Source organism: Melopsittacus undulatus, chromosome 20, assembly GCF_012275295.1.
Source record: "Melopsittacus undulatus isolate bMelUnd1 chromosome 20, bMelUnd1.mat.Z, whole genome shotgun sequence".
Lineage (NCBI taxonomy): Eukaryota > Metazoa > Chordata > Aves > Psittaciformes > Psittaculidae > Melopsittacus > Melopsittacus undulatus.
The window spans coordinates 613,703-630,851 of record NC_047546.1 but is presented as its reverse complement, the minus strand read 5'-3'; the positions used below and the strand labels follow the sequence as shown (position 1 = coordinate 630,851).

The 17,149-nt window shown below is 57.8% G+C and overlaps 1 protein-coding gene across 7 annotated transcripts in view; it reads left to right on the top strand.

Annotated features, from left to right (window-relative positions):
- Positions 1 to 14,287, top strand: part of MEF2D (myocyte enhancer factor 2D) — a 57,712-nt gene extending 43,425 nt beyond the window's left edge. For 6 of the 7 annotated variants that reach the window (XM_034071042.1, XM_034071045.1, XM_034071043.1 and 3 more), the window contains 7 exons: positions 1,399 to 1,609; positions 3,968 to 4,024; positions 6,992 to 7,182; positions 7,826 to 7,846; positions 10,683 to 10,812; positions 12,999 to 13,239; positions 13,926 to 14,287. In XM_034071042.1, the coding sequence (XP_033926933.1) occupies positions 1,399 to 1,609; positions 3,968 to 4,024; positions 6,992 to 7,182; positions 7,826 to 7,846; positions 10,683 to 10,812; positions 12,999 to 13,239; positions 13,926 to 14,256 (1,182 nt within the window). In that variant the 3' untranslated portion in view covers positions 14,257 to 14,287. The remainder of the gene's footprint in view (positions 1 to 1,398; positions 1,610 to 3,967; positions 4,025 to 6,991; positions 7,183 to 7,825; positions 7,847 to 10,682; positions 10,813 to 12,998; positions 13,240 to 13,925) is intronic. The other variant, XM_034071049.1, reaches the window with a different exon arrangement.
- The last annotated feature ends 2,862 nt before the right edge of the window (positions 14,288 to 17,149 follow it).

Here is a 17,149-nt window from a genome sequence, read left to right as displayed (position 1 = left end):
AAGAGACAGATGAGAAGCAAACCTCCTCTCTGCAGGTGGGGTGTGAGCCTCTTGGTTTTATCGAGGCCTTGTTGAAGATGCGATGCACAAGGGGTAGCTTTTCCCTTCCTTTCCCTTGTGCATGGACACTGGTGGGTTTGCAGTGATGGAAACCCATGATTGGAAGGTGTCCTGCCCATGACAGGGGGTTGGAACTGGATGATCTTAAGGTCCGTTCCAACCCAAACCATACTGTGACTCTGTGTGGGATGCTGTGATTTATCCCCGATGCCGCTCCCGGTGTTCCTGCAATGCCCAAGCCACCTTCCTCCTCCTGGCTTTGCAGCTGCCGGCAGGAGCAGAGCGATTCCAGCTCCCCCAGCAGTGGGTAAAGGTCTGGGAAAGGCCGAGCCGGGTCCCTGTGACCGTGGTGCCGCAGCGCAGGCTCAGAGCCGGCGTTCCCGGAGCTTGGCTGCAGCCACAGGATCTCTCTGAAGGACGGGATGCCCTTGAGAGGCTGGTGGGGAGGGTTTCCAGCAGCCAGGCGTGGGTAAGCACCATCCCACTCCTTCCTCCCGGCCTCCTCTCCATCCCCAGAGGACAATCACCCATCTAGGAGCAGGTTTCTGAAGGGGCAATGGGCCCCCATCATTGTGCAGTGGGGAGATGCTCGGCTCCCTCTGCCCTCACCACTCCCAGCTCCAGCCCCATGATGGTCCCATCCGGCTGCTCTGCCCCTCCGTCCCTGAGCAAATTAAAGTGGGACTTTAGCAAAGCCCCTGCTAAAGCCTGCTAAAGCAGGTGCCTGCTCCTGTTAACCAAGAGCAAATCAGTGACATAAGACAGCCGCTGGGATAATCGCAGGGAGTCTGGCTCAGGCAGGGCACCGGTAGGTGAAGCTGGTCCTCAACCCACAGCCAAGGATAGGGCTTGAGCGATGCTCCTGCTTCCCAGGGTCAGCTCCTCCTTCCCAGCAGCTCCCAGAGGTGCCAGGATGAATCCCAGTGTCACCCCGGGACCATACAAGGCAAAATGAGCCTTTCCCAGCTGTTTGTCCACTGGCAGCAGTGCCAGCCTGTGGTGGTGATCCAGTGCTGGCTCTTCCCATCACAGAGGGAAGGTTTAGATGAGGTATTAGGAATTAGATATTAGGAAGTTATTCCCTCTGAGGGTGCTGAGGCACTGGGTGCCCAGAGAAGCTGTGGCTGCCCCATCCCTGGAGGGATGCTCTGGTGCATCCCTGTGAGATGCCAGCATGGGCAGGGTGCAACCACAGTGGTGCAGGTCAGCAGTGAAGTGGGGCTTTGAGGCACTGCCCCCCCCCCCCCCTTTCCCAGCAGGATGAGGCCCCCTCTCGCTCAGAGCTTGCAAGGTGAGGACCTCCAGCCCTGCTCCCCTTCACCGCTGCTCTCTGCTCAGTCCGCAGTGCCGGCTCCCAACTTCGCCATGCCCGTGACGGTGCCGGTGAGCAACCAGAACACGCTGCAGTTCAGCAACCCCGGCAGCTCGCTGGTGACACAGTCCCTGGTGACATCCTCCCTGACGGACCCACGGCTCCTCTCGCCACAGCAGCCAACGCTGCAGAGGAACACCGTGTCCCCGGGGCTGCCGCAGAGGCCGGCCAGTGCAGGTGAGCCATGCCGTGCCCCTTCGCACCCCTTCCTCCTCATCCTCACTGGGGGAGCCTTGCTTGGTGTGTGTGGAGCATCCCGGGATGCAGGAGACCCCCGCGGCCATGGGTCCAGGCCAAGGGTCTCAGTGTGAGCATCACCTCTGATGAGAGGTGACCCCCCCCCCCCACCTACCCTAGGTCTTGTTGAGAGCTGGATCCCTGCAGGGATCTGTTTTGAGGTTGGGAAGCACAAGGGGATGAGTCACCCGGCGCCGTTCCCAGCCTTGGGGGTGGCTGGCGGCATCCCATCGCCGGTGGCACTCCGGTGACATGGGACTGCTGCCTAAAAAGGGCTTTTTTTAAGTGAGGCTGTGCTTGTTGCAGTTGGTGGCCGAGCGATTCCTCATGTGGATCCGGTGACAGATCGCAGGGAGCAGGCATCGCCAGTGGGGACCGGCCATGGGTGGCGGAGGGCAGGATGGGGAGAGGAGCAGCTCCTCACCCATCGCACCCTGCAGCAGCAGAGGGGGGCACACACACACACACACACACACACACACACACGAGGTGTGACCACAGCCCTGCAGGGTGATCATGAATAAGAATAGCATGCAGAAAGCCCTGCCTGCTGTTCCGGTTGTCACAGATGGTCTGGAGGAATCACAACAGGCTGCAAACGGCAGAGCCAGTGACTGTGACCGCCCGGACATCTGGGTGCTGAGAGCTCCAAGGGGGCTTGTAAAGGGGCTTTGGAGAGGTGGGAGAAGCACTGGAGGAGTGCATCCTGGTTGAGTGGGATCAGAGCGAGCAGAAAGGGTTGCCAGGGCTGGGATGCAACAGGAGCAGTGGTTGGAGCTGCCTTGTTCGCTTACTGCTCTCTCCGCATGGTCTCATGATGGTTTGAAGCGCTCAGGTACCACGATGAGCCCTCAGACCTGATGGAGAGGGGTCTTCCTGCTCTGAAAAGAGCCGCCTGAGCAGCAGAGCCTTCCTTGGGTATGGAAAACCATAGCTCTGGGTCCCTGCCCTCTCCCAGGCCCCTCTGCTGAAAAGAAAGAGGCTTCTCTGCAGTGCAGAATGCGCTGGAGGCTCCTCGTGTTTCCATCCCGTCGCTCATCTGAAGGGGGATCGTTTCGTGGTTGCGAGCACGGAGGTGTTCCAAGTCCAACCATCTGCATCTCATTCATTCCCTGCCTGGGACACGGCCGAATCCTGTTTATAGGAGCCAGAGCCTTGCACATTAGAGCTCTTTTTTCCCTTTGTTCTTCTCTTTACAGCAATGGGGAGCGGAGCCGCCTTCCCAAAGCCAACGAGCAGCACAGCCGTGGGTCAGTACCCAGTGTCAGCTCAGGGACCCAAGGGGGTCTGCAGGGCTGGGAATGGGGCTGGCATCACTCACCCAAGGGGATGACCCCACTTTGTGGTGATCACACAAAAGAGGGTGCCTTGTTTGGAGGCCACCTTCCCCTGTTTCAAGCTGTAAAGTCCTTTAGGGACCCGCAGCATCCCCAGTCCTGCTCCCATGTGGGGAGCAAGCAACTTCCCTGCATGGAAGCGGCTCAGGAAGCACTCCCGCATTCAGGGCTTTGTGAGCCCAAACCAAGAGCACGGGACTGGAAGAAAGGTTCGTGGCTCAGGTTTCCCCATCTGGGCAGTGGTTAATGGAGGGGTTTGGGATCCGAGGCTCTTCATTCCCCTGCCCAGGGCTCCGGGATGACTGCGGTTGCAGCTCCAGTGCTGGAAAATCACTGCCTGCAGCGTGGCCAAGGCACCCTTGGGCTGTCAATAGGTGGCTTTGAGAAATACCTCAGCAGCAAGGCTGAAAAGAAGGAAAATCTCCTTGCAGGAGAGGCAAAACATTCAGTTTCTTGGGATAAGAAGGGCTCTGGAATGGTTCTTCCCGGCACAGCAGGGAGCAGTGGTGCTTTCCAAGCGCCGGGACCACGGGAGGCCGGATTGCAGCCCCGTCCTGGCAGCACAGGGATGGTTTCCATTCGGTGTGAACATTACAGGGGAGGTTGTGTTTCATGTCTTGCTGCTGGGGCTCTCTTCTCCAGCAGCACCAGCCCCGTGTCCCCCCAAAGCAGGGTTTGGAATAGAATAGGCACAGTGTTTTCCAAGCTGCCTCCTTTGGAGCAGGCTCCTGTGCTGCCTGGCTCCTTCCCAAAGGAAATGGATATGACTGGGTAATGTTTCCCAACCTGATCACCAGGAATGCTGCTCATTTTGCCCAGGACTTTCTCCCTGAGAAGCCAACGCTGCTCGTTTTCCCCTGTGTTCCTCCCTCCTGCTCTCCCTCTCCCTCCTTCCCAAAAGGAGGGATGCTCACCCTGTTCCCAGGCGGATGGTGATCCCATGTTTCCTATTGCTTTGCAGGGGCGATGCTCGGAGGGGAGCTGAACAACACAAACGGAGCCTGCCCGAGCCCTGTGGGTAAGTGAAGAGCCATCATCCCCTTTGGGCAAGTGCCCTTGGCTCAGTTTGCTGCTCCTTGCCTCAGTTTCCCCATGTCTAACATAGGATTTTGCTTTGCCATTCGGCACCATTGGTCGGTGGAGATGTGCTAAGGGAAGATTCCAGTGCATGGTTCTCCTTCATGTACCAAAAACCATCAGTACCTTCACTGGGGCTGCTGGGCTCAGGAGGGACCCCATGAGCAGGGTACATGGCCCAGGGCCAGCATCATCCCTGGCTCTTTGGGAGAGCTGCAAACCAAGGGGCTGATGGAGGTGGCCACCGGGGACCACAATTTGGGCAGCTCTGGGTTTAGTTCCCCCTTCCTCCCCACTTAACACCTGATTCCTCCGTGCGCTTGGGCCCTATAAAGGTATTTTACTGCAAGGGAAAAAGCTCCTTTAGGTCGTTCCAGTGCGAGAGCCTGGGTGCGAACAAGGCTCAGTGTTGTAGCTCAGCTCCCCAGCTATCAGATGCTCTAATACCTCCTGCCCCATGCTCTGCCTCCACCAGCTGCAGGGCGAGCTCTTTGGGACCAGTGCTTGCGTCGGGACCTCCCGAACGCCAGCACCAGCCCCTGGATCCTGCTGGGAAGCAGCTGCTGCTCCCAGCACCGCTGCTGTGGGCTGCGGTCCAGGGCTTAGCAGAGTGGATGTGGCCATCCCAGTGAGGTGCAGGGGGAAGGCTGCCCTGCACCAGCGGCCTGGCTCAGCACCCCCTCGGGGGCTCTTTGCCATGGGGCTCCAGGCATGGAGGAGGAGGGTGAAGTTCAGCTTTGCCCCAGTTCAAACCACAGCGGAGCCCAGGTCCCACTGTTGTGTGGATGGGGCTGGTCCAGGCTCAGTTGCGCAGCACCGTGGCTGCGCATCCCCTTTCCCTGGCACCACAACCGGACCTTTTCCCTATGGAAGGGGGGGTTCTTGCAGCAAACCCTGCCAGGACAATCCATGGGGTTGGCATCTCCCAACACTGCAGCCCCCAACCACCTTCATGGCCCTTTCCCCCCCCATCCCAAGGCCATCCCAACGTCAGCTGCTGGGAGCAGCCGCGGCAGCACAGAGCTTGGCAGGGCCCGTGAATGTCAGCATTGACGTCACCGGAGCATTCCCTGCGTTCCTGCTGCTGCTCCAGGAAACAGGCACAAGGAGCAGGGACAGCCCGGCCATGGCCAGCCCCGGACCCCCACTGTCCCCATGGGGCTCCCTGCACCGGCTGCGGGATGAGCGCACGGCTCCGGCTCTGGCACCGCTCCTGTGGTTTTTGGGGTACCTGGGACATTTCTTCCTTCTCTTTCTCCTCCTCCTCCTCCTCCTCCTTGCAGTGTGATCACCTGCTGCCTCTGAATCATCAGCCACCGGGTGCCTCTGGCCTCATCCTGCCGTGATGCGATGATGCGCTGCGATGCGGGCTGCATCCCTGCAGCATGGCATGCCCCAGCCGTCCTCAGTGCCTCTGGGGGTGGGAGTCATGCTGCCCACCCTGCCTGCCCCATCACCAGGGTGCTGTGCCCTGGGTGCCCCCAGCTTGGTGAGGGCACAGGGTGCTGCCAGGCTCTAATTCACACCAGGGTGGTGCAAAGGCTCTGACAGGCACAGGAATGTGGTGTTCCTCCAAGGGGCAGTTACTGTGGGACACACGTGTGCATCCGTGTCGGTGCCATCTTGGGAAGGGGAATATTGAGGGGTTTAACGTGTCTTTTGGCTTTGCCTTCACTGGCTTCTCCTTGGCCACCAGCACTGCAGGTAGAGAAGGTCACCCGGGACGTTTTATGCACCTTTGTTGCTCATAGATACCAAAGCCAGTGGCTTTGCAAGCAAAATGCATCTGGTTCATGGTGCATTGGGGTAGCCAGGACCTGATCCACGGCTGCTCACAGTGATTTGGGATCGGGAGAGCACCTTGCTGGGGACAAATCCCCTCCCTGGAGCAGGGATGCGAATCACGAGATGCAGCTGCCACCACGAGCATCCCTCCCGGCACAGCATCCCTGATCCCTGGCAGCATGCATGGGACCGGCCCCGGGTCTGTGGCCTGCTTGAGCCCAGGAGCGGTGTGGCCACGATGGGATGGCTCTGGCAGAGCCGGTGGCTGGTGCTTGGTCCCTGCTGAGCAGGCGCCAGGGCTGCCACCAGCCGCCTGCTGAAATGCAGATGCAGCGCAATGGTAGATGTGATTAATAATGCAATCAGCGACCTATTTTTCCCGGTCTAACGTGCCATGAATATGAGGGCTGAATCCTGGTGATTGCTAAACGCTTTGCTATCTTTGGGGCCTATTCATAAAGCAAGCCCAGCCCTCATCAGAGCAGTAATCTGATCCAATTTATTCCTTTCCTGATGTTCATCAAATCTTTTCCTTTTTACATTTTTGTCTTCCTTTCCTTTCTGTTTCTTTCTCCCCCCGCCCTCCCCATCCCTCTTTGCACATCAAATCCTTAAGTGGGGCAGCAGCAGGAGGAGGAAACCTCAGATCTTCAAAGGGGCAGTGGGAGCAATAAACTGAGTCCTCGCTCTGCCACAGTCCCTTTTCTGCTACTCTGGTACCGTAAAGAGACCTTAAAAGTGAATGGAACAGTCATTATCCCCCTTTGCCAGGGCACCAGGACCCTGCCAGGGCAGTGCCCAGAGCCCTTGCTGCACATCAGGCCTCTTGTTGGTTGTTACTGCAGTAACAACGGTGGCTCCTGCAGGTCCAGGAGCTGCCCCTTGCAGGCAGCTTGGGGCAGGTTGGTTCACTCCTGCTGGGGATGATGCCCTCGATGCAGGCATCTGAGTGCTGCAGAGCCCACGGGTACCTGCCCAGGGGCTGGGCTTGAACCTGCTCCGTGTGCATAGGGTGCCTGGGGGCACTTGGGGCTGCTGCAGCTCCTATCCCCGGTGCAGCGCTGCACACCCTGCATCCAGCTCCCAGCATCCTGCATTCACCTCCTTACCCCTTATCCCACAGGCAACGGCTACGTCAGTGCCAGAGCCTCCCCGGGGCTCCTTCCCGTGTCCAACGGCAGCAGCATGGGCAAGCTCATCCCGGCCAAGTCGCCGCCGCCGCCGTCGCACAGCACCCAGCTGGCCGGCAACAGCCGCAAGCCGGATCTGCGCGTGATCACCTCGCAGAGCAGCAAGGGCTTGATGCATCATTTGGTGAGTGCCCAAGCAGAGCATGGCCACTGTGGTGGGAGCGGGTCCCTCACCTTGCAGGCGCTGGCATAGACGCAGCGCGGGCACCTATACCCTGCTGTAGCAGTGGGAGCTGCCCGGGGCTTGGCTTCCCATTCATGGAACCAGGGAATCAACCAGGGGGGAAAAGCCCTTTAAACTCATCCAGTCCAACCCATTCCCCAGCACTGCCAAGGCCACCATGGACCCATGGCACTGAGGGCTTTGTGATCACATGCAGGGATGCTGTGGCCTCACCAGTGCCCAGTGCAGGGGCACAACCACTGCCCTGGCCCTGCAGCCACACTGGTGCTGATCCAGCCCATGATGCTGGTGGCTTCCTGGCTGCCTGGGCACAAGCTGCTCATGCTCAGCTCCATCAATCAGCACCCCCGGCTCCATGAGCAGGCTCCAGATGCTCTTCCCCAAGCCTGGAGCATTGCAGGGGGTTGTTGTGGCCCAAAGGCAGGCACTTTGACCTCAGAGCTCATTTGCCCCATGCTGTGCTGGCCACCAGTATGACCAGTACATGCCCTGTGGTAGGCGAGGGTGTGGTGCTGGTGAGCGTGGTGGTGCTGGTTGGTGTTAATGGTACCTCTTGGTTTTCTCCCTATTCTCCGGTGCGCAGACCGAGGACCACTTGGCTCTGGTGAGTTCCCTGTTGAGATGAGCATCATGGTTGGGGTGGGGGCCCATGGGGCTGGACACTGTTCCCTCTGCCCTCCGTTGGGATGCGGGCACCAGTGCAAATGTCACATCCAGCCCTGGCAATCCCGAGGAAAACAAGGCTTTAAGGAAAACTGGGCTCCCTGTGGAAAAGGAGGAGCTGACACAAGCTGGAATGTGCCTGCTTCTCCACCAAGCTGGGCTGGTGCCTCCAGGGCAGAGCCCTTTGGGGACTGGGATCTGCCCCACGGGCTTCACTGAGCCAGCACGGGAATACCTGGCCCATTGCCACCCCGTGAGAGATAGGGAGGGAATCAGGCTCTTCCCATATTAAGGACATTGTTTAAAGCCTGTGTAAAGGCACTGGCTGGCTCCTGCCCTCCCTAAACCTCCTTTGTACCCAGGGGCAGTGTTTCGTGTTCTTTTTATGGCTTTTGGGGGGTTTTTGTGCCCTCCCTTGCCAGCAAAGTGAATGCCACCTTGTTTGTGGCAATGATTCACTCTGTTCTGTTGCTATTCTGGTGCAAGGCAGATGGGCGACAGGTCAGCGCAGCGAGGAAAGGGCGAGCGCTGCTCTAGGATGCAGCTAAAGCAGCCAGGGAAAAGCTCTCCAGAATCCCAGGAGTAAGCCAATACCTCCCGCAGGCTGTAAGGAGCCACTGGGCCAAGGGGAAAGCTTTGGGAGCCTCGAATTATGCTGTTTGCCATGCCTCAAAACCCCTCCCAAGCCGCTCTGTGCCTCAGTTTCCCCATGCGCAGAATGGAAGCAGTCAGCTCCCGCCTCCCCATCTGCTCCCATGTCACCATTCCCACTTGCCAGAGGGCATTGCCTGTCTCCGAGCTGGAGGAGCAGCTTGCTCCAGGCAAGAACTGAGCCTTGGCATGAGCAGCGTTCATTGTTAGGCTGAGCTCACCGGCTTGGGCTCTGCCTGGAGCCAAGCGCAAGGAGGTGGCAGCCGGGGGGATGAGATCCGGGCAGGGGGGAACAGGGGGCTCGGCACAGCTGGATCGGGACGAGGGGACCCCAACATTGTCTCTGTGCGTTCACCCCTCGTGGTGCAGATCCCCCCGTTCCTTGCTCCGTTAACCTTCTCCCTGGATTTGCTCTTTCCATATTGCTCAACCTACACAGCAGATCTCTCCACATGGCAACTCCCACCTCTTCACACACACAGGGATGAGTCAGCTGCCCCTCACGCTGCCCTTAACCCTTTGCCCTGCCTGCTTTAGGGGTGCAGTTTTCGGCTCTGAGCACAATCTGATCTTTTATGGGGTTCGGATGTGTCCCCCCTCTGTCCCTGATCCAAAGAGTGGAGCAGGATCCCGTCACCAAGCCCATGGGAATGCACTTTGCAAGCAGGAGCATCTTGCAAGGGGCACAGTGTGTGGTGTGGGGCTGGGGGCAGCTTATGTACCCTCAGCATTCTTCTGGCATCAATCAGGATGCGGATCTGGGTGCTTCCAGATTTAACATCCCCGCACTCATGGTGTAAATAGGGGTGGGCTGATACCCCCCTGCTCAACAGCATCCCCTCATCCCTACCCTCGGTTGCAGTCGGATTCATCCCCACGCCGGGGCTCTCCTGGGAAAACCAGCTATAGGGGAGCAAAGGGGCTGTGGGGTCACATCCTGCTGCTCTAACTCAGGCTCTGGTGCAGGCAGGAGCAGGATGGGGCTGGATTCTGCCCATCCTGAAGACATTTCCCTGCAGCCTCCTTAACCGGCAGGCTGTGGGCATGGCCCAGGGTGGTTGCCAATGGGATAGGAGCCAGGAAAACCTGCTCCTAGAGCCCCAGGGCTTGAGCAATTAGAGCACTGGTAATCGCCTTCAATGGGTGCTGGGGAGGCATCGGTGGGTGCCAGGGGGGCTGTCACCTCCGGAGGTGGCAAGTGCAGGGGTTTTAGCCTCCAGCCTTATCCCAGGAGGGTCCTGCATGGCCATGAACCCATACCCAGCCCTCCAAGGCCCTGGGGATGCAGTGCCAGGCACTGATTGGAGCTGGGCACTGCCCCGGTCTTCACAAGGTGCCGTGTGCTGGGGTGCTTAGAGGCAAGGCTCTTGAGGCCGATTGAAATCAGCTCAGCAGACACAGCCCAGATTATCTGCCTTGTAAACAGGGCTGGATCTGCCCTGCAGATCTGCCCACGTCACTGCCTGGAAAGCCACAGAGGGGGGGGCTGCCTTGCACAGGTCCAAGGGCAGGGTTTTTCCATAGCGGACCTGCTAATGCCTGAGTCACCCAAACCTCAACCAGGGCACCCAGCTGGCAGGGTGCTGAGCACTGGGCTTGTGTAAGGGTACCCGAGGGCTGCAGGGTGGGCTGGGTCAGAGGGATCTTAAAGCTCCTCCAGGCCCCATCCCCTTGCACTAGAGCAGGATGCTCCAAGCTGCATCCAACCTGGCCTTGAGCTCTGCCAGGGATGGGGCAGCCCCAGCGCCTCTGCACCCTCACAGGGAAGAGCTTCCTTATCTCCAACCTGAACTTCCCCTGGTTTGATGTGAACCCTTTGTTACCCCAGAGCGGATGCAGACCAAGGCATCCCCTCTGTGCATGCAGGGACACTGTGGGTCCCTGCAGGTGAAGCCCAGCCCAGGGTACAGAAGTGACCTAAGGGCAATGCCAAGTGACCTGCAAATGAGCATCACGAGGGCCCTGAATGCCTGGAGCTGGTGTGGTTTGCACTTTGCTGCAGTGAGGAATGGCCAGAGCTCAGCCCTGGTGCATGCCTTGGGGGGGGCAGCTAGAGACTGAGGTTTTGGGGGGGATAACAGTGCCATACCCCAGCCTTGTGACTCCTTCTCCCTTTGCTTCCCCAGCAGAACACGCAGCGGTTGGGTGTCTCCCAAGCCACTCACTCTTTAACCACCCCGGTTGTTTCTGTGGCCACTCCGAGTTTGCTGACGCAGGGGCTGCCTTTCTCTGCCATGCCCACAGCCTACAACACAGGTAAGAGCCTCAGCCCCCTGTGATGGGCAGGGGGGGATATGTGCAAGCATCCTCCTCGGCTCCATCATCACTCCTGGGATCGTCACTGCCCCAAGACATGGTTGAGTCCAAGGGTTTCCCAGCATTAAAATCAAGGGGAGAATCATTGTCTAACCCCTAAGAGCTCCCTGTCAAATCCAGAAGGGCTGTGAGGGCACAATTCTGTCCCTCTGGAACCCATTGCGCTGCGCTGGCAGGGTGAAGGTGCTTTTAAGTGGATGCTAATTACAGCTCCACCCGTCTCCAGGCTCTCGAGAGCTGGGGGTGATGTTGTAATAGGGGCTTAATGGAAATGAGCATCAGGGCCCCGAAAACTTTGGGAAGAATGCAACCCAGCCTGCTTGTGGGCCATGAGGCTGGGGGGGGATCATCTGCAACCCATCAACCAGGACCTTAAGGACTCACTGCATTTCCTCCATAGCTCACTGGGGCTCAGAGCAGCAGAGATGTCAAAAGCTGCTTGTCTGGAAGAGCCCGGAATAGGCACGTTGGGAACTCCCTCTCCTAATTAGTAGGTGTAGCCACAAGAAGCCTGTCTGTGCGTGACGAGGAGGCTCCATGGAAGGCAGCACCAGCCCTGTGGTCCACCAGCCCAAGGGCCCAAAATAGGTTTTAATTGTGCCCTGTGCTGCTTCCACTCAGGGTGGGGAGAGGAGCTGAATTCCAGCTTTCCGGGCTTGTTTTCCTCCTGCAGATGACCACAGGCACGGAAGCAATCCCACACGAGTGCCTTCTGTGCCTGTGGCTGGGATGGTATCAGAGGTTATCATCGCCTGGATGAAAACCCTGCTGGAGGGTGCTGATGCCCTGAGCAGGCTCCAAGCCTGGGGCACTGGCCCTTGTTCTTCCCAGGGTTATCCTATGAATTGGGTGGGAGCTGTCTCCATTGCGGGTCAGTGAGGTTGTGTTGAGCTTCTCACTGGCCAGCCTTGCCCTTTCCCATGGTTGAGTCAAACCCAACTGTTCTCAGCTCTGAGAGAGAAAACTCACGTAAAATGTGACAAAAGAGGTATGGGATCATGTTCCCTGTGAGGGTGCTGAGGCACAGGGTGCCCAAGGGAGCTATGGCTGCCCCATCCCTAACAGTGTTCAAGGTTGGATAGGGCTTGGAGCATCCTGCTCCAGTGGGAGGTGTCCCTGCCCTTGGCAAGGGGTTGGAACTGGAGGAGCTTTAAGGTCCCTTCCAACCCAACCCAGTCTATGGGATGGCTCCAGCTCCAGCTCTTGCCATTGACTCTGGTGGCGGCTGTCGTAACCAGTGGGTGTCGGGAGCTCCTAAACCAGACGAGCTGGTGCTGGGGCTGAGAGGGCTGCGCAAGGCGAAGAGCCAGGCCCTGGGCCTCTCTCAGGGTGTGCTCAGCTCAGCCCGCAGCATTGGCAGCCGTTCAGCACCTTTGCAGCCACCTCTTTGTGCTCGGCTGCTGCTGGTGAGCGGGGCCCATGCTGGGGTGGGGACACCCAAAACGGCAGCGAGAAAGGGGGAGGAGGCGCTGGGGGGAGCACATCAGGGAATGGTTTGGGTTGAGGGGCCTTAAAGCGCCTCTGGTTCCAGCCTTCCACTGGAGCAGGATGCTCCGCGTTTGGGAAGAGCATCACCCCCGTCCTTCATCCCTCCCAGACCCTGCAAAGGGGGGGAATGGACCAGAGGGTGGTGGGAATCGGCAGTGGGCAGGGAGCGCCCTCTGCTGCCCGCGGGGACGTGGGGCAGAGGGGGCTGTTGGCCTGAACCCTGTCCCTGAGCCTTAACCCACGTCCTGGGCATGGAAGAAGGATGGATATAAGGATGAAATCCTTCCCTGGGAGGGTGCTGAGGTGCTGGCACAGGGTGCACAAGGGAGCTATGGCTGCCCCATCCCTAACAGTGTTCAAGGTTGGATGGGGCTTGGAGCATCCTGCTCTAGTGGAAGGGGTCCCTGCCCATGGCAGTGGTTGGAGCTGGGTGACCTTATGGTGGCTTCCATCTCAACCCAGTCTGGGATGCTAAGAGGCATGTCCAGTGCCCAGCCTCCGTGTGTGATTCCCTGCAGTAGCTGACACTCTGAAGTCGTGGCTGATTTGTGTCTCTGGTCTCCATCTCCTCGCAGTGCTCAGGGCTCTGCTGGAGAAGCTTTGACATTGAAGTGACCGAAGGGCTCCTTCCTTTCCAGATTATCAGCTGCCGAGTGCTGAGTTGTCTTCGCTGCCAGCATTCAGCTCACCCGGTGGGCTGTCCCTTGGCAACATCTCTGCCTGGCAGCAGCAGCAGCAGCAGCAGCAACAGCAGCAACAACAGCAACAACAGCAGCAACAGCAGCAGCAGCAGCAACAACAGCAGCAGCAACAGCAGCAGCAACAGCCGCAGCAGCAGCCACAGCAGCATCTGGTTCCTGTATCACTAGGGAATTTAATGTAAGTGAAAGGCTGACAAGAAACCTGGAGAGGGGCTTTGGGCAAGTGATGCAGGGACAGGCCAAGGGGAATGGCTTTAATCTGCAGGGGGGGAGATGGAGATGAGATCTTAGGCAGAAGCTCTTCCCTGGGAGGGTGCTGAGGCGCTGGCACAGGGTGCCCAGGGAAGCTGTAGCTGCCCCATCCCTGGCACTGTTCAAGGCCAGGGGCTTGGAGCATCCTGCTCCAGTGGAAGGGGTCCCTGACCATGGCAGGGGTTGGAGCTGGAGGAGTTTTAAGGTCCCTTCAGCCCAAACCATCCTTTGGCTCAATGATTCTCATAATGGGTACCAGTGGGCACTCAGTTGATGCTGCCCATTAGGGTTGTACAGGGTCTGATCCTGGCGTGGCAGTGACTGTTTCATGGTGAGCGCATGGATTGTGATCCTGGGGCCATCATAATTCCTAGTTCTGGCTGTGAGTCCGGATTTATTGTGGAATCAAATTCATAATCTGAACCAGATTGGCAGTTGTGGATTCATTCGGATGTGGGATGTGAGTTCTGTGCTCAGGCACCTGAAAGGCCACCGCAGAGATAATAATGAGCAACTTCCCGTTATCTCCTCCTCCATTTCTCCCCCTTTCCCCCCTTCCCGCTCCCCTCCTCCTCCTTTCCCAACCTCACCCCCTGCCTTCCGCCCGCCCAGACAAGGGAGTCACTTATCCCACACCACCACTTTGACTGTCAACACCAACCCCAACATCAGCATCAAGTCGGAGCCCGTCTCACCCAACCGGGAGAGGAACACTGCCACCCCGCTCAGCACCTTCCCCCACCAGCCCCGGCACGAGCCCACCGGCCGCTCGCCCGTTGACAGCCTCAGCAGCAACACCAGCTCCTACGAAGGCAGCAGCGAGCGGGATGATCCCACCCGCTCCGATTTCGGCTCATCCCTGGGCCTCCTGCGAGCCAACAGCGAGCCCGAGGGCGAGAGCCCCTCCGTAAAGCGCATGCGGTTGGATACCTGGGTCACATAACGGGGTCCTCGCCATCCCTTGGCAGCGCTGCCGGCGCCGCAGGGAAGGGGAGGGAGGGATGGGAGGGATGGGGTGGAACAGGTTATGGGGAAGGGATGGGATGGGGTGGGAGGGAAATGATCATAAACTGCCTGAAAAATAGCTTTAGGATTCTGTAGGCATTCATCCTAGCGCAGCAGGCGACGCACGCAGTACATAACGGCGCTCCTCGGCTTGGGAATAGCCAAGGGGTGCTTTGGGAAGGGAGGGATGGAAATCAAATGGCTGAGTCCTGGCCAAAACCAGCCGGGGATGCGCATCCCCACAGTGGCAGTGGGTGCCCATTGAATGCAAGAGCCTGGGGATGTTGGTCCCCCACGGGAGGTGGGACTGTATCCCTGAGGAAGAGCGCCTGCAGCAAGGGGAGATGGGGCACAGAGCCTTCCCAAAACCAGGCCCAGTGTGCAGGGAAGGGCGGCTTGGACATGATCCAGCTCTCAGGAAGGTTGAAGGGTTTTGGCAGGCACTGATTTTCCTCAATCAGAAGGGATAAGAAGGAATAAGAGGCAGATTTTGAAGACTTAAACCTGTTTGCATGAGGTCGATGCAGGCAGCACCCAAGGGAACTCCACTATTCCTGGCCATGACCATGTTCAAACTCCAGTTATCCTTTCCCAAAGTCTGGCCTCTGCCTGAGTGCAGTGTGTTTGGAGAGGAAGGATTCCTTAAATGCTTCCATCCCATTGGACAGGGCTTGGAGCAACCTTGCCCTAGGGGAAGGTGTCCCTGTCCATGGCAGGGGTTGGAGCTGGATAAGCTTTAAGGTCCCTTCCAGCCCATCCCATTCCAGGATTCTATGATTCTTATGCTGCTTTTACAGAAAATTGCAGGTTTTACCAAACAAAATTGGTAAATGCATTGTAAAAATGCATTCCCATTCCACATGGGACAAAGCTTTACATTGGAAAAATAGGATTACGTGGTTCTCATTGAAAGATGCAACTGACATTGGTATCCTTTGGGGTTTGGCCTGAAGGCTTCTAGGCCTCAAATGACACAGGTGAACTGGGTGGAAAGGAAAGTCTCAATAGAGTGATTTAGTGGAGGGAAAAAGGAGGAAAACTCAAGGAATTTCCTCATGTTGCTGCTGGCAACATCAGCTCTCTCTGCCCCAAAATGCAGCCACCGGCTTAGGGATTGAGGGCTTGGAAATGGGCTTTCTCCCTGCAGGCGCTCTTCTCCAGGATGCTGGTCCCCATCCCCATCCTCCTTGTCACCACACCAGGACCACCGGCACAAAACCTGCCCAAATGCCACCTTTGCCAAACAGCTCCTTTGGATGGGCTCTGGGAGCCAGGAGCGGTGCTGGGCTTCCCCCCAAGGCAGTGCAGAGAGGAGCAAAAAGTCATGGTAGGATTTATCCCTTTCCCCGAGCATCCATTGGCCAGCTCTGTGCACTGATGCATGGTGCATCCCAGGATGATGGCAGAACAGAAGCAGATTTATGGAGTTTTAGCCACTTTTCCCAACCAAGCGTTTTTCCTAAAGTTTCTGATTGGAAAAACACCCAAAATGTTGCTTATTATGAATAGGGATAACTTAAAAGTGAGTGGTTGGAGAAAATCCTCCCAACATCGGATGAAAATCAAGAGCCAAAGAGGGGAAATGGGGCACATCCCTTCAGAGCCAACACCTACCCTGACTTTTCCTTCTCTCCTTGGTGATGGAATGGGTTTGGGGTGAGACTGAGCACTGGGATCAGGGAAGCCTATGCTCAGCCCATGACCAGTGCCAGCTCACACCAAACCTTGCCCAGGTACCAAAGCTTGGGGTGAGCATCCTGCCCCTAAATCCCTGCTGTGGGGAGTCTCCAAGCCATGGACCAGCTCAAATTTCCCCATGGAAACCTTGCAAATAGCCAATTGCTGCCACAAAGTTTGTCCAATTGATGATTTTCTTCCTTTTAAATGGTAAATGTTTAATTCCCTCTCCCATTCCCATGCTCTGTTGAGCCTCGGGATGGCTCCGGGCAGGTTCTATGTGGTTAAACCCCCCTCTATCCCTCCCTCCCTCCCCAAGCTGTATCCCGGGGAGATGCTCAGCTCTCACCTCCAAAATGCCAGCTCGGCATCGGCGGCAGAAGCAAATCTCCCTCCCTCCTCCTCTGGTTTTCCATCCGGGAAGCAGGAGAGATGCTGCGGACCGTGATCCTCCTCCTTCGCCTACGCTGACACCCCCCCCCCCAAAGCCGGCGATGCCGGACACGCACCTGAGCTCTTTGCACGGCCTTGCTTTGGAAATTAGGTGGGATTATCGACGTCTCATTGGTCTCATTTTATAGGTTTGATTTTTGTTTCCTTCACGAAAAGAAAGAGGAAATAAAACCCAACCCAAAGGGTTTGTGCCCTGCTGGGGAGCAGCTTGCTCCGGAGATCCCGGTGGGAAGGAGGCATGGAAAACCCTCCTGGCACTCGACGCCATCCACGCCGCTGGAGCATCGACCCCGAGGCGGGGGACACAAAAACCACCACCAAAACACCCCCACCCCCCCCTCCCGTTTTTGCTCATGGACTTCATGCCCTGACTCCTGAATTCACTCTTCTGAAGCTGAGAACCTGGATGGAAAAGACCACAAACCCCAGGACTAAAAACGCTCTGGGGTCCATTGAGATGCGGGTTTAGATCCACCCGGAGCACATCCAGAGCATCCCGGCAGCAGGACTCCCATCACCCCCTTTGGGCTGATGCCACGGGCAAGTACAGCTCGTGGGAAGAGCAGGGATACCCGGGGTCGCATCCAGCATCAGTTTCACCATCGTGGTGATGCCGTTTCAGGGCTCGGTTTGTTGAAGGGGGGGAGGGGGGGCTTGATTTTGGGGGTTATTTTAGGGTTATATTCTTATTTTTGTGTCCG